A 24,961-nucleotide genomic window follows, 5' to 3' on the forward strand; every position below is an offset into this window, starting at 1 on the left:
ATTTTATAGAAATTCCACTCATTATAAACAAACGATAATTTTGATCCATTTATAACTTTAATTTTAATTTTATACTCCAATACATTCCAATTAATATATTTTTAATGAATATATGCCATAATTTTGTATCTAAATTTTCATATTTAAATTTCTTTTAGTTTCTTTAAAAATCGAATTTATTCTATATTTATTTAATAATTTATTTTCTAAAACAGTTTGTAACACTTTTTCTCTTATTTGATGAAATTATAGGACAACTTAACAATTTAAAAATAAATGCAAACGAGCATTATATATTGTATTCTTTCTTTCTAGCTTATTATATAATATTAAAAATAATACAAAAATATTCTTTCACCGCTCTTTACATTGCAGCGCTTTTTATTTCCCGTATTTCCATAACATCTAGAAAAATTGTTTATATGTAAAAGTACTGTGAACACATAGCTTTCACGTTTCTTGTCCAGAATATAAGAGAAACAGTTTACTTATTTAATAACCTTTTGCCCGAGTTATCGTCGCGGACCTTATTCTCGGTGAACCAAACCATGCTTCAGGCAGGCTTTTGCAGCGGAATCAAGAACGCAAACATACTCTAGATTCGTGCGTGCATGAATCGTCGTTTTAATCTTTTTTAACTCGATAATTTCCCCTGGCTATCAAATGTTCTACAGTAATTCGCTCGCCTAGGCAGCGTTACCCAACGAATCCAATGAATAGCTAAAGGAAGTTTGCACGAACGTTTCAATTATTTCGTCATTAATTTGATTGAAAAATTATCTTATATATTTTGACGGTGGTAATATACTTTCCAGACAAATATCTAGTTTCTAATAATTACTAATTACTAATTTACGAAAAAAAAGTAAAAAATTATGTAATAAATTTTATCGAATAATAATAAAATAAATTTTATAAATCTTATGATTTTAAACATATTAATTAAATTAAAAAAATAAAAGCATTTCTTTTTTCATTTGAATTATTATTATTATAAGGAAGAAAAATCTTTTTAATATTAAATTGTATAAAAGAATCATTTGATATTTTGTCAAATTATAATACATTTACGCATCATTATTTCAGAGAACTGAATAAAAAATTAAAATGTAATAAATAAATATATATAGAATATATCGATGAGGTTTCGCTCGAGATTTTATTTTGACAAGATTGCCACAAGTAGCATTGCTATATGTTTTGAAGACATCGATATATAAGATATGTAGTTATGTTGCTTAGACAAGATGCTCACGTCAGCGCGTCTACGAATATATCAAGTGGTCTTCAATTATCCTCTTATGAGTCTTCTTATAGATTAAAAGTGCTCACGTACTAGCGACCTTCGCGCAAGGTTGCATGACCGCACTGTGAGTCACTTTCTCATGTAAAAAATTGGTGAAAGAAATTGACGGGATTATTTGGTGAAATTATGAATCCCTAATATTCAAAATTCAAAGGTTTGTCAAAAATAGATATAAAACAAGTAAATTAAAGATATACGTATCAAGAAATGCAACATGTAATTAGTATAATTATTAATATTGCGTTAAATATAAATATAAAATGTAATGAATAGTGAATATAATTGTATTATGTATTATTATTATATTATAATATTAAAACTTTTTTTTTTATTTATATATAGAAAGAACAATTTTATAAAAGTATATTTAAAATTTTAGCTGAATAATTCTGAAAATAATTTTAGTTGGTCCATCAAAATAATTATGTAGAATGCTCGAATTGGTTATTAGAACATAAAAAACTTTTTACTTTCATTATATTTGAGTATCCTACATAATTATTTTGATGGCCCATTAAAATTATTTTCAGATCTGTATTATAACCAAAGTTTTAGATAATTTAGCGAAACTATTCTTTTTATTCTTTGTAGGAATTTACGTAACTTCGTGACTTAAATAATTCATCGATATTTTACGTGATTCATCGACTTTCCGCAAGAATAATTATGTTTTGCAGAATATATTTCGAGTCTGTGATTTTAGCTGATCGGACACAAAGGTGTAAACTGAGTCGCACACAACACCGCATCAATATCATTTGCAAATCAGAGAACACTCGTGGATGTAAACGTGCGAGTTTTATGCACGAGGTATCTCGGAATAAAATTGAGAAACCACCGTAAATCATTTATGTATGCTTCAGCGATCGATCTTTCAAAGCCTACAGGGATGAAACTTCGCTCTCAAAATTTAGTATTTCTTGGAGGTTTATCCTAGGTATACAGAGTGTAGAAATTTGCCGCGTTGCTCTCTTTTTTATTCAAATTTATCACGAGTGAATTTAATACAAATTTGAATGCATTTATTTATAAGTTGCATTTTATAAATGTATGTTTTTTTACAAAGAGATTTGAGAGAAGAAAAATGGAGGAAATATCACGTTCGTAAAACAGCTACGTTGGTAAATTCTGAACTAATTTCCTGATTATCGTTTGATTCATGAGAAACACGATAATTACTAATAATACAGTTGATAGCTTCCTTCGTTTGCTCGTCGACTTGTCTCTCTTAGAGATATTTTTTGCAACCTTCGACCTTGGAGGCTTATATGCGTGAGTTTGGACCATTCATCTGGTAAATTTTCGTAACATATATTTCATCTCGCCGAAGATTTACGCATACACACACACACACACACACACACACACACACACACACACACATATTATATATATAATATACAAGGTGATCCACGCAAAAATCAGGTTTTCGAAAATATCTATAATTTATGAAAAATTTTTATCTGAGAACTAAAAGAAATATTAATATTTTTTTCACTTTTGCTTTTTTCATTATTATTTACTATTAATCGCTAAAATTATCCTTGATGAGAAACTTTAAATTGTTTCAGAGGAAAATCAGAATTTTATTAATTACGCAAATAAATATTTTGCTGCTTCAGCTAAAATTATAACTATTTTTTGTGTCTGATAGAAAATTATGTATTATACGCGCAAAATTTGTAGTACAAATTTGATTTCTCTATTATCTATATGATTAGATGCAATACATTATTCAGTACTTGCTAAAAATTTATCTATTTTAGCTATTTTTTGAACTTAGATAATTTTCACTTTATAACTCCAAGATTACTTTTTTAAGTGATTGTATTGAAATTCCAAAAATAATTTTAAAAGTAAAAAGTAAGGATGTGAATGTGCACTATTTCCAACGATTTTCCATTGAAACAGTTTGTAACAATTGCACATGACCACCTTGTATATACATATATGTATTAGTACATCGACGAAACTTGCTTACGAATGATCACGGGACTGACGTAATATCTCCTAGGCCCCACTACGCGAACCGAAGATCGGATCGAGGTTTCAAAGTCCCTGACGAAGAGCAAGCGAGCGCCAGTATGCTCCTTTCGTTACTAAAGGTAAGATATGTATGGAAAGTATTGGAAATAATCTATATAAAGGACATTAAAAATTTATTTAATATTGAATAAAAGCGTAGAATGTTACGAAATAATTATTACATTGAAAATTAGAAAGAGTAATAAAATATCGCTCGTAGAAATAAAATTTTTAAAGCAATGAAGAATTAAATGTATAAAACAGAAAAAAAAATGTTTCGATTAATGTTATTGATTCTCAAAGATCATTTGATTTTCTATTTATTTCTTTGTTGAACTGTAATCGTGATAATATAATATTTTGGATAAAGTTATAAAGTATTTCGTTTATTTTCAGAAAAATTGCACGATAAAAGTATTATCGCATTAATCTATTAATAATTGGGTTAATGCAAAGTGACATACATTTAATATTTGTTCGATGGATTGAATTAATTACGGACTCGATATAATTTCAGACAGCGAAGATGAAGACGTTACTCTCGGTCGTTTTCGTGGTGATGTGCATCAAGGCAGTGTTCAGTGCGGATCCTAATGAGCACAACAAAGTAGTCTGCTTTTGGAATAGTACCGCTTACGAGAGGCAAGGTGAGGTCGTTTGTGCTAGTTATATTCATTACTCATACTCTTGAGACGCATAAAACCTGTGTTGAAATATTCATAATCTTGTAGATTACCTAAAGAAAACAATTTTCTTGAGAATTACTTCTTGAGAATTAGATTCTATCAAGCATGTATAATATTTTTAAGGAAATTTTGAAATAAGAAATAAGAATTTAAGAAATAAGATATTTGGTGTAACGTTTGTTAATTTTATTATGCAACAATAATAAAAATTAAAACATACGTTTTATATTTTTTTATAATTATAAGATAATATAATTGAAATTATTTTTTTATTATTAAGTCAACACTCAAAAGTAAATCGTTTATGAAAAGATAATTTTTTGTTTGTCTTTTTTTTTTATTTTAAATAGCAATAGCAAACATTAAATACAAATTTTGTAAATTCAAATTCAATTAATATTGTACTTAATATAAAACATATTTTTACTAAATTATGTTATTTTATGTTTAACATTTAAAAATTAAAATAATTATGAAACAAATATATTAACATTTTTTCACTGAATTTATTATATAATATTTCCTATTTTCAAATATTTGTAGCTAATAGTAATATAAGTTCTACGTCGGAACTTCTCTGGCTTGTATTTATTAGAATATTGTATCAGTGCTTTGTGTTTGTGCTGAACTAGACATTAAAGTCAAACACAAAGAGCATTGTAAATCTAATATAAACATTCCACTAGTCAATAATGTTTATATAACCAGAAGCTAATATCATAAATTATAAATGTGAGATTTAGATTTTTATGTCTTTTAGCCTTCAATTCTTTTAATTGTTAAAACAATTATTTATTTACAAGATATACGCTTCATATGCACAAAGGTTTTTCAGTTAAAATAATTATTTCTCGTTATCAAGAAATACGCTTTATGTTCACAAAGCTTTTTTATTTTTAAAGGTCCAGCGAAGTTCCAACTTGAGGATGTTAAATCCGCCTTATCTCTTTGTACTCATCTTGTTTACGGATATGCTCATATCAATTCCGACTTCGAGATTGTTCCCGGTTCGCCGAGTTTAGATACTGGATCGGGCTATTCCTATTACAGACTCGCCACGCAGTTAAAGCGATCATTTCCCGATCTGAAGATTTATCTGAGCGTTGGGGGAAATTCAGATCCTTACGACGAAGAACACAAATACCTCGTGTTGGTGAGTGCGATATCGATGTTATGATTTTATTGTTTCGGATAACAATTTTTAATATTTAATGAAAAAGATTAAAGTAAAACTCTTCGTATCTATTTAATTTATTAATTAAATTTATTAATTATTAATTTAAAGTAATTGAAGGATACGTTCAGAAATGAAATAAGATCGCAATTAACAAAAAAGCAATAAAATAAAGAATTAAAATAAAGAATTAAAATAAAATTTTTGAAATCGATAGACCGAGACTTCAGAAAGCAGAATAAAGTTCATCAATTCTGTAAACCGGCTGCTGAACGACTACGACTTCGATGGAATTGACTTGGCATGGCAGTTCCCACCAGTCAGACCTAAAAAACAGCGTAGCGCTTTCGGTTCTTTCTGGCACGGTCTCAAGAACAAACTTGGCTACGGCAAATTCAAGGACGAGAAGGAGCAGGAGCATCGCGATGGTTTCACAATCTTGGTTCGTGACCTCAAAGCGCAACTCAGACCGAGATTCAAAGCTCTGACTCTCACGGTGTTACCTCATGTTAACTCTACCGGTTAGTATTCCAAGTGAGCAATAATTAGTTAATAATAAAATTAATAATTTAATATTATACATTAATAATATAACATTATATATTAATAATTATTGTTTGTGATCCTGATGGTAAGCAGTCCCTTAAAAGATCTTATAGGACAGAAACCTAATAATCAACTTATTACTATTCGGAAAGAACGGTTTTGCTGAAATGTCTAAAAATTTAGCTAAATACAAATCTAAAAATAATTTTTTTGATTATCAAAATAATTTAGGGCGCTCAAATTAGTTGCTAGCAACCGAAAAAATTGTATTCTTAATTTAAGAATATTTCACTTACGTATAATATGTTTTCTTCTAAAATAAGTACCAAGATTCTTAATTTAAGATTCTTAATTTAAGAGGGAAATTATCTAAATTATCATATTCTTAATATAAGAATATACAGGATGTCCAACGATAATCTCAAATATCTTTTGAACAATACATTTTAGAGAAAAATATTTCAAATAAAAGTTGATGATTTTATTTTGATGATTATGATTTCAACATAATTATTTTAAGATCTGTATCTATCTAAATTTTTTTTGATACTTCAAAATCACTTTTTCTATGTAAAAAACAGTAATTATTTATTTGAAACAAAAAGCACTGAACAATAATACTTTTGATATTTAAAATAAGTAATTAATATTGTCTTTCAGTATTAAATTGGCCAGTACTTATATATTGAATTTCTGTAAAGGATATCTATTGTGAGTAAATTATACGTTTTAAACATGATTACATGATTATTTTTCTTTGACAGTTTATTACGACGCCAGATTATTAGCGCCCAATATCGAAGCCATACATCTTTTCGCTTTCGACCAAAAAACACCAGAACGCAATCCAAAGGAAGCTGACTTTACGGCACCAATCTATGCCAGTTACGGCCGTGTAGCGGAAGACAATATCGATGTTGCGACAAGGTAAGTTTTCCTCCTTTTTCGCAATGCGTCTCCATTATTTTCCCGTCGCGAAATATAGTTTAACATAACGCAATCAATTTATGGCAGTTACGGAGACGAGGGAGACAATATTGACGCTGCAGCAAGGTAAACATACCTTTCTTCCCGTAATGCACTTATTAATTTTAATATACGTATAAAATACAGTATATATACCCCGCCTAGTAAATTTACATGCAATTCTCATTTTTTATTTTCCTTAATTTTTCTACATTAAATTATCATATTCAATTATGTTTTTTCTGTGCTTGTGATTCATAATTTGTAAATAAATTATATGATGCATAATTTTTTATCAAGTCAATTATTATTTATAATATCTACCTATACATTAACATTCATAAATATTCATCAACAATCTTAACATCTCAGAAGTTAACAGATTATGTCTACATATTTATGTAAATGTTCCTTTTTATACTGGGCGCCTCCCTAACTTGTCTACTAAAAGCGGGGACACATTTTGTACAATCCATCTCTTTTATAGCTCGATAAGAATAGCATCGAAATAACAAAAGTAATTCCCCAGGTACTGGTTGGAGCATGGAACTCCCGGTAGCAAGATCGTCGTCGGTATTCCTACGTACGCTCGCACGTGGAAGTTGACAGAAGACAGTCAGATTTCCGGTGTGCCGCCCATCGTGTCCGACGGTCCAGGTGCTTCTGGGCCCAACACCAATGAACCAGGACTGCTGTCCTATGCCGAGATGTGCTCCAAACTGACCGAGCACGCGGCGGGACGTTTGAGACGAGTCGGCGACCCATCCAAGAAGTACGGCAGCTACGCTTATCAGTCTTACAATGGTGAAACTGGAACCGAGGGACTCTGGGCAGGCTACGAGGATCCAGACACCGCCGGTAACAAGGCTGCATTCGTGAAATCCAAAGGTCTCGGTGGTGTGGCAATCGTGGATCTGTCCCTAGACGATTTCCGGGGTATTTGCACTGGTGACAAGTATCCTATCATTAGGGGAGCTAAATATAAGCTGTAAAGAGCGAAGATTCGATCTGAAGTAATCGGAATCGAAATTCGAATCTATATCAATATCCGACTGAAGGAAGCTCGGAAAAAATATTTCTGATGCTGGCCACGATTTGCGTACGATGGTCGTATTTATATGTATTGTCCGACGAATGCGAATTATCAAGACTTTATGAGAGAATTTTTAACGAGAGAATTTTAATAAGAATCGTGATGCCGGCACTTCGAATGTATTGTACGTGAGGATAATAAAAAAATATCGCTGCTTTATTATTCAAACAGTTTGATCTTAATCCTCCCTATTATTTTCGAAAGATAAGTTCATCCTGTAAAAAGAGTGCACTAAAATCGTCTTATAAGAGTTTCTGCTTGCACAATTGTCTAATATTGTCATATACAGGGAAAAAATGTACTAAATTTTAACAAATATTTGATTAAACTTAACATTTACTTACGATAAATAAATGTTTACTACATAAAAAGAAATGACAGTTAAATCAAATTAATGGTTCTTGTATCAATAAATATGTTTACATTTAATAAATGTTCAGCTAGTATTAAATCAAAACAAATATTTATTAAAATTTAGTATATTTTTCTCTCGATGTAAGAATTCAGTTCGCATACAATTATTACTTGCATGTTAAAATCGTTGCCTGTAAAATAAAATTAAAAAATTTATATATTATCATCTAATTTCGAAAATGGATAAAGTTATACAGTTTTACGAAATAAACTACCGTCGGTTTCTTTGTTTTATATTCACTGATAAATAAGAAAGCGTTGATTCTGAAAAGGACAAAGGATAGAAAGATGGAAAAACTAGGAGTTGCAGACTAGATAGAGACATATATATGATATATATATATATATATTTTTTTTTTTTTTTATATAGATAATATATTTTTTCGTGCAGTCTATTTTTCCGGTCAAACGATATATTTGCACGGGTGTATAACAAAGGTTCTCCTGTAAACGGACTATAGACTCGTTAACATATCCAACATCGAAGATTATGTCAAACCAGATACAATTAATAATCCGCAGCCATTCTCACGCCGGTTCGAGTCAAACCTCCTCTCCTATCTCGACACAATGAATTCAAAATAAAATTATAAAAGATACTCACACATAGTGAATCGTTGGTAAATCTGATTATTCTATCGTGATTTATTCGACTCGCAATCTACTGATCGCGCGTCTTGATCGTGCTGAACGCTGTGTGGTGGATCGTATCCTGTATCTTAGGCCGGTATTTATAGTCAATTCCGATTTCAAGACTATCTTAAGTAATCTTACACTGAAAAAAAAGATTGATTGCTGCAACAATTTAGTAAAATATGACATATCATTTTTATATGGTTGCAGCAATCAATTTGTTGCTACAACCAAAAACTGATTATTGCAATCATATAAAAATGCTATGCCATATTTTACTATCTAAATTGTTGCAGCAACCAATCTTTTTTTTCAGTGTATGTAATAAATTGTATTAGCGCATCTTAAGTAGTTTTAAGATACTAATACAGTTCTGTGATTGATTCGTAATATTTTAAGACTGTATTTAAAATGATCTTAAATATAAGAACCGACTATGAATATCGGCAATAAAAAAAAACTAGTATTTCTTTTTATAAAATACTAGGAATGATAGCTTTGTCAATAACTTTATGTCTCTCTACGCTACAGTTGATAATGCGATAGAGTTACGTTAACGAAAAAAGGGCACTCATGAGAATATATTATAACCGACAACATATAACGAGACAATACTTATTTAATCCCGCTATTTCTAGGTCTACGATTATTTCACCTCGCAAATTCACGCGTGTTAAAACTGATGGAGTTCTTGTAAATGCTCCTTAAATGCCACTTAGACATCCCTTATAAAAATTTAATACTGGAAGGTATGAATTAATTTGATTATTAAAAACATTATTGTTCTTAATAATGCTTTTAATAATAAAAATAAGTAATTTTCAGTATTAAAAAAAACTGAATTAAATTGAATTTTTGTAAGGCCAGTATTAAATTGAATTTTTGTAAGGAATTCGATGCAGAACCATTTCTTCGTGGTTACTCACGAATAAAAAATGCAAATTAATTAAAACGCAGAAATGAATTAAAACGCAAGTATTGAAAGCAATTTGCTACTTTGACGATTACAAAGAATCTTGCCTATTTTGGATTCTTCACATATATAGTAATGAATCATATATTAATGGATAAAAGAATGAATAAATTATATCAAGATATCCATTGAAAAAAATGACAGACTCAGCAAATTGTCTACAAAAACAACCAACAAATAAAAGTTGCTTTTTTAAAAAGTAACTAAGGTAAGACTAAGGTAAGATAATTTTGAATATAGTATAATTCGGAATGAAATAAAATTTAAATTCAACTTTCAAAGTTCAAGTTTAGTAATCTTGATTGACATTGTGTTACTGAAGAAAGTATTAAATGGGAAAAAAATCAAACTTGAACTTTAAGAATTGGATTCAAATCTTATTTTATTCGGAACTATGCTATGTTCGAAATTGTACTACTTTATTTTATGTTTCATTTATATCAATTAATTCATTATTCATTATTCTATTCATAAAAATATTACGGCACAATTACCAAAAAATAAATGAACTTTATATTTTAAATTAAAATACACTGTTAAAAAAACAGAAATTTGCTTCCGTTATATGTAATGGAAGCAAATTTCAAATAGATACATTAAAAATATTTGATATTATCAATGAAAATAAAGTAAGTAACTTAAATTTAACGTTTACTTACGTTAAATTTCATGCAAATCTACATAATGAAAAATGCACTAAAATTTACTTCGTAAAATTTTATAAAAAGTACACTAAATTTCATATACGAATATACTTTTCAGTTGCAGATACATTAAACATAATTTAGTGTTATAAAATTGAATTCAATTTATGTAACTTAAAAGTACATTAAATTTCATGACATTTTTAATAATGTATATGTACAAATGTGTCTAATATTGCAATACATCTCGGAACGACATGAAAAGAACATTTATGGAACATTTTGATCTTATAATATAATTCATTTTATATAATTTCATTTTAGCTGACCTTCGTTATCGACAAAAGAATCCACATAAAAATGGGCAAGATTCTTTATATCCGATCGAGATTAGTACCGTACTCATTTTCATCGCTCGTATGATTTTAACGCGCAGTGAGCTCACGCGAACCGACTCTTCTCCCTGACGTTCGTGACGTTCGTTCGCGACAGAAGAAGGGTTCGCTTTATCTATTTATTTATATGCTTGTGGGTTGCCTACGACACGACGAGGGAAAGTGCGTATCTCGAATCATCGCGTCACGAATTACGTCAAATCACACAACTTGTTTTATGTATTTAATACTGGAACGTTCATTCAAATGCTTAGATTTTATAGGCTTTAATGCTGTCGCGACGCAATATATGGCACTTGGATTACGCGTGTACATCCATTGTTTGTAGGTATTTGCTCTTCTCTGGACTATCGCTGTTAACGAGACAACTCGAAGGGCTAAGCGGACGTAGGAGGTATATCGCAATATCTCTTATTTATTCTCAAATATAAACTGTTATTTGCCAATTACTTTAGGTTCGTCGTTAATTTAATAATGCAATAATATGAATGAAAGTCAAAGGTGAAGCAAACGGCTCGTTATCAAGAATTAATTATAAATGTCAGCTTAAAAAACAAATTGAAATGTTTTATATTTTAATTTTGTATTTTATATATTTTTAAAAAATTAAAATGTACGTAATTGGAAGCAACAGTATAAACTCCGTAATTTTATTTTCTAGAAACTACTGCTTTCTCTATATCATAAATGCGATATATTTCCTTCATTCACTCGTTCCTCCAATCGCAAACAAGCGATTCGCAAAACCGCTGTGCGTGAATAATTTTCACGCCCAACACGATATACCATCGGTGTTATTTCTTGATATAAAAAATTATTCGGAGTGATGTTGTCGCGTAAAACTTGGGAGGAGCTCGCGATTAAGCGTCCGCGATGATCCCAGGCAGTTTAGTGGAATGAAATTGGTTTTACTTTCTCTCTTTTTCCTTGCTAATCCTTGGTTTGCTTTTGCGCGAATGCGGGTACGAACGATTAATTAGCTCCGATTATATGGAGATAAAATAGCTCTCGACTTTTAAACCAAGCGACGAAGCGATATTTTTCACTCTGCAACGCGGTAATAGTGAATAAATCGTTCATTACTAAGCTTTTTCTTTTGAGTCGCGACACTGACCACTTCGTCCTATAAAAGTAAAAATGCTCGATCAAAGCAATAAAGGGATATTGGATTTCGAGATGCCGGAGTAGATACATAGCTAAAAGGAAATAATCTCTATCTTCAAACTGAGAAAATAGCTAGGAAGAATGAAACGGAAACAGTTTTTGTCTCTAGAAGTGCTTTGCGCGTTATCGAAGCCGCGATGGTTATCAAATGACGCTTCGGAAAAATGCGTAATGACAAAGATTTTCTCGTTATTAATACCCATACTTAATGGTACAATGAAAGAAATTAAGACTAAAAGATTAAAAAATATGGGACAATAATAAATTGCAAATTATTAGAAAAATTATTAGAAAAGTTATTAGAATTATTAAAAGAATTAATTATTAGAAAGAAAAATAGGAAAACAAAAATGAATACTTGCAATTCCTTTCAATTAGCGATATCTAACACCGTTACTACAAGAATAACTTACGACTCAAAATATACAAATTAGTCGCCTTTAGTAGAACATTTAATTTGCAACTGTTGGAAATTTTCTTTACCGAGATAGGGCTATTTCTCTAAAAGTACAATCCAATTAGCATCACGAAAACTTTCAACAGTTACAAGCTAAACATTGTGCTAAAAGCGCTCATTAATGTAAACAACAAATAAAATTTTCAGACAATTTTCACTTATAAGCAAAACTGAAATATATAAATAAAAAACGAAGATAAATGCATACGGGAGATTTTTCGTCGCGCCGCGACTTCCCGTTTGTCTTTCCTCACGTTCTATAACTGAAACAAAGAATTAAAATAAAATAAAACTTACCGAAAATTATTAAGTATACCAAAAGACTCGAAGCTTCGATCTTTGCGGCTCTACCCGGCCGCGAGTAACGCCCGAAAGCAGGATTCCAGATACGAGCGTATCAGAGTCCTACGGTGTTTCCTTAAGAAGTTTGTTACACGCTTTTTTTTTTGGTTTCTTTCTTTTCATTTTTCTTTTTCTTTCATTTTACGCTAATCTCTACATGACGGAACATCGTTTGACGTTGTACCTATTATCTTGGTCCACATTGTTAATGCTGAGTACCTTGAGGAGCTTCTCAGTATCCTTGAAGCCGTGCCTGCCGCGCTGCTGCTGTTTCATCAGCATCATCGTCGCCGTCGCCGTTTTTTTCTTCTTCTTCTTCTTCCGCTTGGTCTGCGGCAACGTCAGCTCTAGCATCTGCTCGAGCCGCAGGCGAATAGGCCAACCGGCGTTACCGTCCTCGGTGTCGCGATGATAGCTGTAGCTCGACGTGTTAGGCTCCTGCTGATCCCGGCGCTCCCACCACCATGGGTTCTTGCACGTCTGCTGATCGCGTTGCGACTCCTGATAACCGTCCTCCTCGGCCATCGGTCGTCTCGGCTGCACAAAGGAGTCGTGAACGCGAACCGGTCGTGCCAAGGAGGATCTCTTCTTGGCTGGCGTCAGGTGCGCTGACTGATGCCTCGCCAAAGATTTGCTCAGACTGCCTCTCGTGCTCCGAACTCTCCTGAGTTCGTCGGGAGACATCGATGCCTCCTCGTCGAGATACAACTCCGCACTCGAGGCTGGTAGATGATAATTACCGCGAATCCGATGATTAACGGCGACGGCCTCACCGTCGTTCTTGCCGTTATTGTTGTTACTGTAATTATTGTTGTTGTTCCCACTGCCGCTGGGGCAGTGACTGTTGTCTACGTGACGACACTGTTCGGCGCATTGCAGACAATCGTAATACTTCTCAGCAACATGACGACGCATCGAGAAACGATCACGCATATCGGTGCAATGTCGACGTTCGTTGCTCACAATGACGCTACCGCCTCGTACGACTTGGTGATGATAAGGCTGTCGTCACACCTCCTGCAGATATTTGAGAGGGCAGAGAATTTCCTTGTAGAGAACGTCGCCCTCCTTGCCCGTGTGATCAGCGGAACGCACGTCCGCTGCGCATCTTACCATCGCCACCCCATCCATTTCTTCGCCCACTTGGATCACGATCTATATATGTATATATATATATATATGTATATATATACATTGTGTAACGAAACGAAAAGATTAAACTTTTACATTCGCTTTCTCAAAGTAGGGTGGAGCTATTCTGTCAATTTCAAACTTAAACTAATATGGCGGCAAACAATACCTCTTTGCAGTGTCGTGATTACAATTACTTTATACAATCATGATTGCTTTTTGAGAGTACAAGCACGACTTTAAATATTCAATATGTACTGTTCAGAAACATTATCACAAGAAATGAACAAAAAAGCTCTACCCTGTAAAAATTCTTTTAAATGTAAAAATTTAATAAATATTGACGTAAGTAAAACTAAGGCAATGCGAATTGAAAATCTGGTGATTTTTCTTTTTAAATACTTCACGAATTGTTTTAAACAATTTTTAACACCACGCAACGCACATAAATACCTGATCTCGTAGCAGAGTTTGATCAGCCAGTTGCAAGTTGCGTGTGACCTGAAGAGTTCGTTGACCAGATTCCACTCGCATAACGTACGCACTTGGAAAATAACCAATACGGCCACCAAGACATTTGCCTTTCCACCAATCTTTCTCAGATTTGTCGATTACCGTGATTTTGTAACCGGCCCTGTAATTACGTACGTAAACCAACATTCCGCAATCAAACACACGAATAGTATCGAACATTAATTGGAGCGTATATTAAATTAGTTATAATTTGTTATAATATACGAGCACGAGAAAAGAGAACAATCTAACGAAATAGTTATTCTTGCGTAATAAATCGTGATATACAATATATTTATTACAAAAGCAAAATTTTCCTCATATTTTAATTGTTAATATCAGAAAAGGGTGTTATAAATTAAAAGACTTGCTTTTATGTTCGGGAAAAGTAAAACCGATATCATTACTCTTATAGTTTTTGAGGTGAAAAATATGATGGTGCTAGTTAAAATTACGTCACATAATGGGAATAAATAAAAAATTCAAATTTAAATCGAGAAAAAAGCTTGGCGTTGCAGTCATTCATAAGACAGATTAACACGCTTCATGTCCTAGGGAGAAATAAAAAACCGGATCGACGTCAATTAGACATTGACAGACATCTAAGTGACACCTAAGTGACATCTAATTGATGTCTAATCGACGTCAATCTGATTTTTATTTCTCCATGGAGTATCGCCGATACACAGTGTATTACCATCTTTTTGACACATAAAAATAGAAAATAAATATAGAATAAATAAATATAGATAAATATAGAATATCTTATAAAAATGCTATATATTTTTGCTTAACAGCAAAAATATTTGCAACTAGGGTAACAGCCACATTCTTCTAAGAGTACATGTAATCTTTTTGAGATCATAAAACTTCTCATTTAATTAAAATCTAATATCTATATCATTATATATTAATAAAAATTATCAATAAAAATTATGTTTCAGGAATTTTATTTTATTAAATACCTACAGTTAATGCATAAGAAAATTATACTCTCTCCTTCGATCCCCGGATCATCTTTTATATCTTAAAAAGTAAGTTTAAATGCTTATAATTTAAAAATTAACTTTAAGTGCTTGTAATTAAAAACTATTATACTCTCGACATTAGATTCGTCTCACAAATGATTTCGGAAATCTGTCCTTAAACATTATTACGGTCTTTATGGAACATCCTGTATATCTGTTTCAATATCAATGAATCATCTACGTTAATTCACGCGAGATTATGTAACAAGCCGCTTATATATATAAAAGTAATTACATACTCGATTTAATGTTATTATGATTTATTTAATGTTATTATGACGTCGATATTATTATTCCTTGCCACGTTCAATGCTATTGCACAAATACAAAATTGAAACTTCGCGCGTTCCAAATCGCGCGGGAAGATAGCGTCACTATGAAGTTAGCTGCGTATACAAGGCTGCGTTCCGTTACACGCATGATGCGCATGATGCATCATTTATCCTTGTTTAATATTCAGTGAATAACAAGGATAAATAATGCAGCATGTGCATCATGCGTGAACGGAACGCTCAAGTCACGTTCCCTATTTCAAACTGACTCGCTTCGCACCAGCGCGGCGCAACGGTGTATACATAATATTCATATAATATTCGTTGACAACAATTGAAACACAACTGTTTTGTTACGCAAAATGTAAACAATTGCTGCGCCGTTATCGTTATTACCGGAACTATGAAAATATCGTTTTTCTGAAAAATCTTGAAAAATATTGGATGTGTTCAAGCCATCTATAAAGCAGCTAGCCTGTTCGCCGAGCAATTGAATGTGATTGGTTGGATTTATAAGTAACAACTAATCATGTTTATTTGCTTGGCAAGTAGGTTAGCCGCTTTGTAAATTTGAATGCGTTCATTCACTGGTCCGCGCGTTATCCTGTTTGCCAACTCGGAGCCGACGGGAGTGATGGTAATAGCATTTTTCACTGGCAGAACTGGTGCGCATTAAAACTGTTGTAATTAACTTAATCTGAATGTAAAAGTGAGATATCTCAGTTAATAAAATATCCCATAGGTGCATCCAGAAGCATGATCGCTTACTGAGCATTTAATGATCTCTTGTACCTGTTTGGTCTATATTTTTACATCTAATGGAATATGCCAATCAAATGCAAGAACTCATTAAACGGTGAGCGGTTGTGCTTCTAGATAATCTAGATGCACCCATTAGGCACGTTCAGATTGACAAAGCGGCTAGCTTGCTCGCCGAGCAAATGAACATAATTGGTTGTTACTTATAGATCCAACCAATTCAACCGTTCAGTAAGCATGCCTAGATATTTTGTCGTCTTGAACTCGTCCATTGACAGTATGGAGTTACGTTGCCCGCTGTCAATCATCCAGATACTCTGGATTCAATCAGCGTTTCTTTGCGTTTTCTTGCAATTTATTCGTAACAGGTCTTGCAAGTGTCAGCCTTGTCAGAGTTGTCGGATTGAGTGACGGATGATGATTTCGAACCGTGAGTTGTGCGTGAGTCGAACGTACATGATCGTGTCTGATGCCAGTCATCCATCTATCCGTCCGCTTTCTGTTCGAATTTGTAAGTGTACCTAGAGCCTTGAGGAAATGTGGAGGAGAAAAGCAGAATTGACTGACAGAAGTAATTTCGATAGGATAATGGTCGGCGAGTAGCGTGCCGTTAATACGTATTTTCTTGACGTCTTTGAATTTTTGATATACTTTGAGCTCACAAATGTATACATAAGTTGATTTACGAGATTCTTGTAGTAGTGAGTATCTAATTTGACGCGAGATCTAGCCCGTTTAATGAAAAATCCGCCGTTGAATGAACTGCAGTTTGCTACATTTAGCGGGACAGATTCATCAAGTAAACTCCGCGCGATCATTGAAGTTGTTGAATAAAGTTATATCGTGTCATATATACCTATGATAATTTCATCGAATGAAATCTATGCGACCATATCGCTGAATAAAGAATATTGCGTCAGTAATATGGATTATTCTTATAGTTTGGAATGCTATAGAAAATATAACGGGCGACGATTATATAGTGATCTAATTGAGACATAATTGTATTTATTAACTTCGCTATTACATTAAAATCAGAGTTGCGTAAGTTAATGTTTTTTTTTAATTGAATAAAGTTAAAGTTAATGGCTTTATAAAATTAATGAAGTTAAGTTAAAAGTTGAAGGAATAAAAAATTAACGTAAGTTAGTCAATATTGAATTAACTTAAGTTTAAAAAAAAGTTAATTTTGAAAAAAATTATTTTTTAGATCAAAATGTCCTAATTTTTCTTAAAATGAGATTAAATAACTACAATATAGATTATTAAGTAAATTAAATTTTTAATTTTTTTTATTCATATGTGATATAAGTACATACACATAACGATATAATTATATAAATTATAAACTTTGAAAAAACAGTCAGCACATAAAGGAGATACAAAATCAGTGATTACTTTTATAAGTCTTAAGCCATAAGAACTTGACCAATTACAATCGAATACGAGAAGAATATTTGACTGTAATTGGTCAATTTCTTAAGGCTTAAAACATCTATTATAGATCCGGACTAAGGCTTACGACATAACTGCATAAACCAATCAGAGGGCTGTATTAGCATCTTAAGAAATTATTTAACATGGTTTTAAAATATGAAGAGATTACGAATATACGCCCTTAGTCTTATTATATTTTTCTAAGATATTTAAAAGAGATAAAAAAATTGTTTAAATTAAAAAAAAGTTAAAATGTTAACGTTTAAAAGTAACTTAGTTAAGTTAAAATTTAATACATTTAAAATTAACTAAGTTAAACTAAAAGTTATTAACTTTTTAACTTTTTTTTTAACTTTTAATATTTTAACTAGTTACTACCCAACCCTAATTAAAATGCAGCGAGCGAATAAATCAAAAAAAGTGAAAGTGCGCGAATGAATCAACAGTGTCATTTGAAACAATGAGCAATCTTTATAAGTTTATTAGTTTATCTAATGATAAGTGTATGCTAATTATTAATTTTATGAATTTTTAGGCTGAAAGGATAAGCTAGAATCAGCGGAGTAGCAGAGAAGAAAAGGAGTGAAGAAGCAGCTGGCAGTACATCGATTTGGTAAGTCAATTAATTAATTAATTATTTACGATCAATGTCGCGTCATTCGCAATACTTTTTGTCGTTGCATGCAAGAATTTTAATAATGGAATTACAAATACTTGCGTGCGGAAGAGTGTTTAAGATACGTACATTGTTATAATTACTTTTGAATTATATTTTTTTAAAATTATAATTGCACAAATTACTTGTAAAATAAACTAAATATTCCAAATAATTTGAATAAATCTGATCTTATAATTAATTACATATAATATTTAAGTACATATAAAAAAAAATATATAAATGTATAAAAAAATACATAAAACAATTATTTCAGGCATATTTTATCTTTTTGAAATAAAAGTATTCATGTTTATAACTAACTATTAGATTGTTAATATGAGGGCTTATAAAAAGGGATGGAGAAACGCTGGTTTTTTCTATGCAGTATGAAACAAGTTCTTACTTAAGATCCAGCTCGTCTGGATGTCGTGCCTCGAAGTTGTACAGAACAACGTAGAGATTATTCGGTGGCAGAACACGCTTGCCGGGTGGATTCAAGTGGTTCTGATTATTGGTGTGTGGCGATGGACACGGCGACGTGCTCGCCGACGAGTATGACTTCTCATTATCGTCCGGTAGCTCCATACTGGACATCCGAATGGCGTTTCGCACATGTTTGTGCATTCCGTGACTCTGACCCGGGCTGCAGGGTGCTGGAAATAACATTTGCACGCGAACTTGCGGCTCGTTATTATTGTTCAAAGACTAATTAAGCTGACACATGTAAAATGACAATTTCGCGTTTTCATGTAAAATTGAAGTTTAAGTTCTTAAATATATTCTGTATCATTTTCTTTTGAAGCAAACAATTGCAGAATTTATCTAGATAAAACGCAATTTTTATAAAAAAAAATTGTTTGCATATAAAAACTTATATATGTATGTCTTAAATTCATTAAAATTTATTTTGTTTTTAATTTTTCTTTCTACGTGTATCAGATTTATATTACGAATTACTATTTATATTACTATAAGATTACGTGTACCGATTTGCAAGTTATAAAAAAATATATAAATGTTTTAGTATTTTGCATTTTATTAATATTAATAAAAAATTTAAATTTTTTAAGAATTTAAATTCGAGAATTAAAATATAAATTTACAAAATATTTACACGCGAATAATTGAGAACGAACAAATTTTATTAACTTTCGTAACCCAAATATTTTTCCATAACTAAATTCTTAAAACATTCAAGTTTAACTAAACGAGCTTTTAAATAGTTTTATCGAAAGCTCTCTTATAAAAACAATCCATTTTACATGTACCAGTCTAATATTAGAGTAACTCCGGTATATATGCCGCATCTATCAGAAACTTAATTTATTAAGTATTATTTACTATGTTTAAAATAAACGAACTATATAAGTAAAAACTTTGTACTATTATGGAAAAAATTGGAAATCCGAAATATTTTTTTTTTATTAAAAAATGAACTTTTTAAAATCTTTGTATTTTACTGTATATCCCATAAAGGTGAGATATATGACTACTCCATAAAAGGAGGGGAGATATGTATGGCTCATGAAAAATTTACAAATAATGCATATAAATAATAATATTTGTAAAATGACACGATAACTAATAAAATGCGTTTATAAAGTTTTATTAAGGAATACAAATGATAAATATGTATATAAAGTAATAATTTTCTCACATATATTACAAGTGTTATGACATGAGGTATATATTTCATGTAATGAGTTTATTGCATTGAATTCAATCTGCCGACTTTGTATACTTTGGGCATAAATCCCGTCCGTTAAAAATGCCGTATAATCCCAAACAGGTGGGATATACAAGACAACAAACAAAAAAGCAAAGTACTTGTATTTTGTTATACAACATGCTTTATTATTCCTCTACACTCATGATCACGAAATAACCGTTAAGTCTTTTGCACGTCCTACAGTAATCATTTTATGTATTATAATTTATGATGGCGCTACTCAACACAGTGACAAATATCGATTCAACTCACAATAATTTCATTAATATTAACAGTAAGAAACTGAAATCATAACACAATACTAATATAACATAAAGGCATGTAACAGAGAGTAGTTGCGGGAAAATTACCCCCACTCCTTCTATTTTTTCTGATTTCTGCGGCGTAAATCCCAGCGCGGCATATTTGCCGGAGTTACCTTATATATCACGATATTACGTTTGCGGTTACTTACACAGCCTGTTGATACTGCCACTGTCAGAATGTCGAGGCGGTGTGGTTTCTCTTGCACCCGCGGCATAATAATCCCGCGGACGACGCACGTGCGCAGTGCCTTCCGGAGAATCCAGACTGAGACTCTTCATCCGCAGATTCAGCCTCTCGCGTCTACGTTGCGGACTATGCGGTGCTTGGTTTTTCATAATTATTGGTTAGAAACGTGTTAGCCACAATAAAAGTTGCATTTTCCACGCTGACATCGAAAATTAGATATAATAAATCACGATTGATAAAAGAAATTTCTGAAATTATGAAAATTTAAGCCGTTCTGATATGTATATATCTTCTTTTAATGAACAATTTAAATTTGTTTCATAAAAAATGATTTGACGAAAAATGAAAAATAATATTTTTTTTTAACAAATGTAATAATTACGTTTTATAAAGATAAGTAGCCTAACCTTAAAATAATCTCCAAATTGATTTAGTAATGCTAAATTCCAAATCTGAATATTTAATTTCAATCTGAATATTTATTCAATTTCTACCCTTCCAATAAAATTTATTTTAAAATTTTCATTCGCGACTCTTTAATGACTACTGTAGATAAAAAATTCCGAAAAAAGAGTAATGAATAATTAATGAAATTTTTATAATTAGTTGAATGATAGATTAGTTGAATGATAGATAATTTCATTTTTATAAGTAAAATTCTTTTTTTTACAAATAAAGTTCGTGAAGGTATCTATCTTGAAAGAGAGATAATCGATCGTCAGCGTCGAATATGGAAATACTGGCTGTACGAGCAAGCAGAGCAAGCAATTTTTTTACAAATGCACTCTAATTACTTAACATAATTTATATACTGAAATAAAAAGCTTATAAGCAGCACAATATATAACGGGACACGACTCGCAACAAAATATGAAAAATATCGAAATTGCAGAAAATAAGATTTTTATTTACAATATTTACATATGCTTTCCGAAAAAATTCGCAAATAATATTCTGGATGTGCGCGCGTAAAATAATAATTCTCTGCATAACAAACCCTTTAATTCTATTATTCTAATTGTAAGTAATGTATATTTTTAATCTTCTTCTCCTAATTGCGTATTTCGATGGTACAAGTGTTATATTGTACAACGATAAATTATAACAACAAAAACTGCAATATTCGGTGTACAAAGATTCAACTGATGAGTCTTTTGAAGCAAAAAAAAACGAGCGTTTCTCTCGCAATGAACTTAAAGCATCGTTGTAAAGACATTACAACGTCTCTCTAAGCTTATTGTTAAATATTTACTTTCGCTCTACTGCCGATAAAAGCACGTTTCTAAAATTTTATAACACGAAATTACATGGTCAACTGTCCTAAGATTGTTTTTGACTTCATATATTGTACATTATGAAATAGAAATAAACGAAAGAGAAAAAATGTTGAGTGATTAAGCAGCATATTGGTGATAGAAATAAACGCGAAATAAATCCTATTTTGTTTGTGATAATGAAAGATATACAGTGCCCACACATAGTGGAGCCGATAAAACAGCCTCGCTATCAGCATAAAAAGCGATAATGGCTGTGTTATGTCGATTTAAATCGACAGCAAAGCGCAAATTGTCTTCCGTAAGTTGTATTTACATACATATGTAAAATACGAACCACAAGCTGCGATTGGTTTTCTATTCACTTAAGCAATAAATCTGTTTTTGCGATTTAATTTGTTACAGTAGTCGATATCTACGAACATACAGTTATTGAAACGTATTTTTGAAGTTTTCTATGAAAAAGCAAGATTTTTCTTCTTTAATTTAATTTTTTTAAATTCGTATTTATAAATCATTTATACTGTCTCTTGTGGAGTGAAATCTTACTCAAAAAGAGTGAAAATACTGTCACTATTGAAAAAGAGTGAAAATATTTGTACTCTTGAATAAAAATAACGGATTGTTACCCTTTTGGAATGAGATTCATTTCAAAGGAAAGAAATCTTACTCCTTTTAAAGGAATAAGATTTTATTCCTTTAGAGTGAATTTCACTCCAAAAAAAGTGAAAATCTGCCACTTTTATTCAAGAATGCAAATATTTTTACTTCTTTTTTAATAGTGACAGTATTTTCACTCTTTTGGAGTGAGATTTCACTCCAAGAAAGAACATCAACGAAAAATAACAAGAACGAAAAATATAAGAAAGAAGGCCTTAATTAAATCGATTGAAATCTCTTGAAATGATGATTTAATAATTCGCGAAAACGAATAGAAATGTAATAATAAATTTTCTTTATTCTGATATTCCTGCAGACAAATTCTTCTGTATCTTAATTTACGTTTTATGCATATTATATTTTCGAAATGGTTTATGTTTCAAAATAGTTAGTATATCAAACTGGAACTTTTATTCAACTTATATTTTAATTCAGAATGACAGCTTTTGGAACGGTGCTCTCCCGTTAAACAATCCTAAGCATGATGGATCGTCGCAAATGATCATTGCAATGTCGAATGGGTGTGTGTGTATGTGTATGTATGAATAGATAAATAGGCAAATACTTCGTGATGGGCGAATCAGGTTCAATTTAAAAACATGTATTTGCGCTCTTCTCGTCAATCCTGCGTGATCCTACGCTCTTTCTCTATATTCTGGATATATCTCATCGTATTTTTCCGCCTCTTCTTCGTGCAGCTAGCTAATTATTTCAGGGAAATAAATTTCCAATGATCATGCATTCGTGATGAGTTCGAATCGCGTGAGGAATCTGCTTTTCGATTGCTCCGGATATAATATATAGCAATCTATTATATGTATATAGAGCCGGATCGATACATTCGAGAATCAAATAGCCACGTTTGCGCATCTGTCCGATATTCGCTGTCTCTGTGGTCATCCATTAGCGTCTATTAATCAACGAGTGCGAAATATCTCCTCAAACATGTTACAAAATGTAGTCAAGGACGTCGAAGTATAATTAATTAACGTATAGATGATGTTATTTATTGTACAATATATAATACGGACTAAATATGTTTTAATAGACACATTTAGTCCGTATTTTAATAGAAATGTCCACTGGATATTTTTAAATATCCTGAAACATTCTAGACTTTTTAATATTTAATACTGCTATTATACATAGCCGTGAATCGCGCACAGATATAACACAAAATATTCATTACGTCCTCTTCATGTAATAGTCCTTCATGTATAATAATTTATGTAGCAATTAAACGAACGTTCAATGCTTGTTTCTACTAACAGATTAATTTTTAATCTCAGTTCGACATACTCTCAATGTTTTTCTAATGCTCATTTCTATGTAGAATTAAACTTGAATCTTAGTTTTAACTCACATTTTTTATTTTCTTCTAGTTCTAAGAATTAGGACAAGATGAAAAATAAATAAACCGAGATTAAAGTTAATTTACATTAATAGAAATGAATTTTTATAATTCTGTAGAAAAAGATGAAGAGAATTGAACCGAGATTAAAGTTAATCTATATTGATGGAAATGAGAGCATAAAAATCTAGGGATTATCGGGATATTCGACGGATATCCAAAAATGTCCGTCAAATATATGTTTTTCTCGTACGGAATCGTGGGAAGAAAATCGGGTAACGCCGAGTTGTACAAACGAATAAATAAAATCGATAGTGCTCGAGCGAAAAGAAAAATGACGAGACCGGCGACGCCACGGTGTCCTCGGGATGAATCCTTCCCGAAAGGATTTGTATCCACGGATGCACTCGCGCAAATGCGTCATTCAACCGAGACAACGCGATGCAACGCGATACGACGCATTGTCATCGTTTTTTATTGGCGCCGCGTTGTGCTTGCACGTCCATCTCGGGTGTCCTTAGCGAAGCCGACGTCGAAGGCGGTGATTCCTGCGACATCAGCACCAGAGGCTGCCCGAAGGGTCGCGTACCGGAAGTGGATCCACCGCTGCCGCGCCCTGATCAATCAAATTTCAATAACGATCACAGCGCACATGCGATCTCTTTCGGTGGAAGTCAGTTTGTCTCTGATTCACTCTCCACTCGATTTCTCAATTGATTTCTCAGTCTCAAAGTTGTTTAAGGTTATGGAATCGTCAAACTCGCACAAGTTCTCATTAAGCTAGCACAGGCTAGAAATTTCAATGTTACTGATGTTCTTCGAAGGGGGGGGGGGGGGGG

At 31.9% G+C, this 24,961-nt stretch overlaps 3 protein-coding genes across 4 annotated transcripts in view; 1 reads left to right on the forward strand and 2 right to left on the reverse strand.

The window, feature by feature from the left end:
• The first annotated feature begins 2,550 nt into the window (after positions 1-2,550).
• On the forward strand, positions 2,551-7,964 carry LOC108693788 (chitinase-like protein Idgf4). 2 transcript variants are annotated; one of them, XM_018202931.1, is made up of 8 exons: positions 2,551-2,600; positions 3,321-3,411; positions 3,849-3,978; positions 4,920-5,170; positions 5,409-5,712; positions 6,502-6,664; positions 6,752-6,790; positions 7,233-7,964. In XM_018202931.1, the coding sequence occupies exons 1-8, from the start codon at positions 2,575-2,577 to the stop codon at positions 7,693-7,695; spliced, it is 1,467 nt and encodes a 488-aa protein (XP_018058420.1). In that variant the 5' UTR covers positions 2,551-2,574; the 3' UTR covers positions 7,696-7,964. The 2 variants fall into 2 exon arrangements, with proteins under 2 accessions (XP_018058420.1, XP_018058428.1); XM_018202939.1 differs by lacking the exon at positions 6,752-6,790.
• A 4,859-nt stretch (positions 7,965-12,823) lies between these two features.
• Positions 12,824-13,823, reverse strand: LOC108693819. Its single transcript, XM_018202971.1, has one exon. The coding sequence runs from the start codon at positions 13,749-13,751 to the stop codon at positions 12,972-12,974; it is 780 nt and encodes a 259-aa protein (XP_018058460.1). The 5' UTR covers positions 13,752-13,823; the 3' UTR covers positions 12,824-12,971.
• Positions 13,747-24,961, reverse strand: part of LOC108693820 — a 72,096-nt gene continuing 60,881 nt past the window's right edge. The window contains exons 12-15 of the mRNA XM_018202972.1: positions 20,800-20,973; positions 19,020-19,269; positions 14,403-14,583; positions 13,747-13,973 (exon numbers count right to left, since the gene is read on the reverse strand). Coding sequence (XP_018058461.1) covers positions 13,827-13,973; positions 14,403-14,583; positions 19,020-19,269; positions 20,800-20,973 — 752 coding nt within the window. The 3' untranslated portion in view covers positions 13,747-13,826. The remainder of the gene's footprint in view (positions 13,974-14,402; positions 14,584-19,019; positions 19,270-20,799; positions 20,974-24,961) is intronic.

The sequence above is a fragment of the Atta colombica genome, unplaced genomic scaffold, assembly GCF_001594045.1.
Source record: "Atta colombica isolate Treedump-2 unplaced genomic scaffold, Acol1.0 scaffold11, whole genome shotgun sequence".
NCBI lineage: Eukaryota > Metazoa > Arthropoda > Insecta > Hymenoptera > Formicidae > Atta > Atta colombica.

Excerpts from the sequence above, each read along its gene's own strand:
- LOC108693788 (XM_018202931.1), top strand. The coding sequence starts at position 2,575 with ATGCGTGAGTTTGGACCATTCATCTG. Across the intron at positions 3,412-3,848 it reads TGCTCCTTTCGTTACTAAAG|ACAGCGAAGATGAAGACGTT; the intron begins GTAAGATATGTA and ends ATATAATTTCAG. Across the intron at positions 5,171-5,408 it reads AACACAAATACCTCGTGTTG|ACCGAGACTTCAGAAAGCAG; the intron begins GTGAGTGCGATA and ends TGAAATCGATAG.
- LOC108693819 (XM_018202971.1), bottom strand. The coding sequence starts at position 13,751 with ATGCGTGATCGTTTCTCGATGCGTCGTCATGTTGCTGAGAAGTATTAC.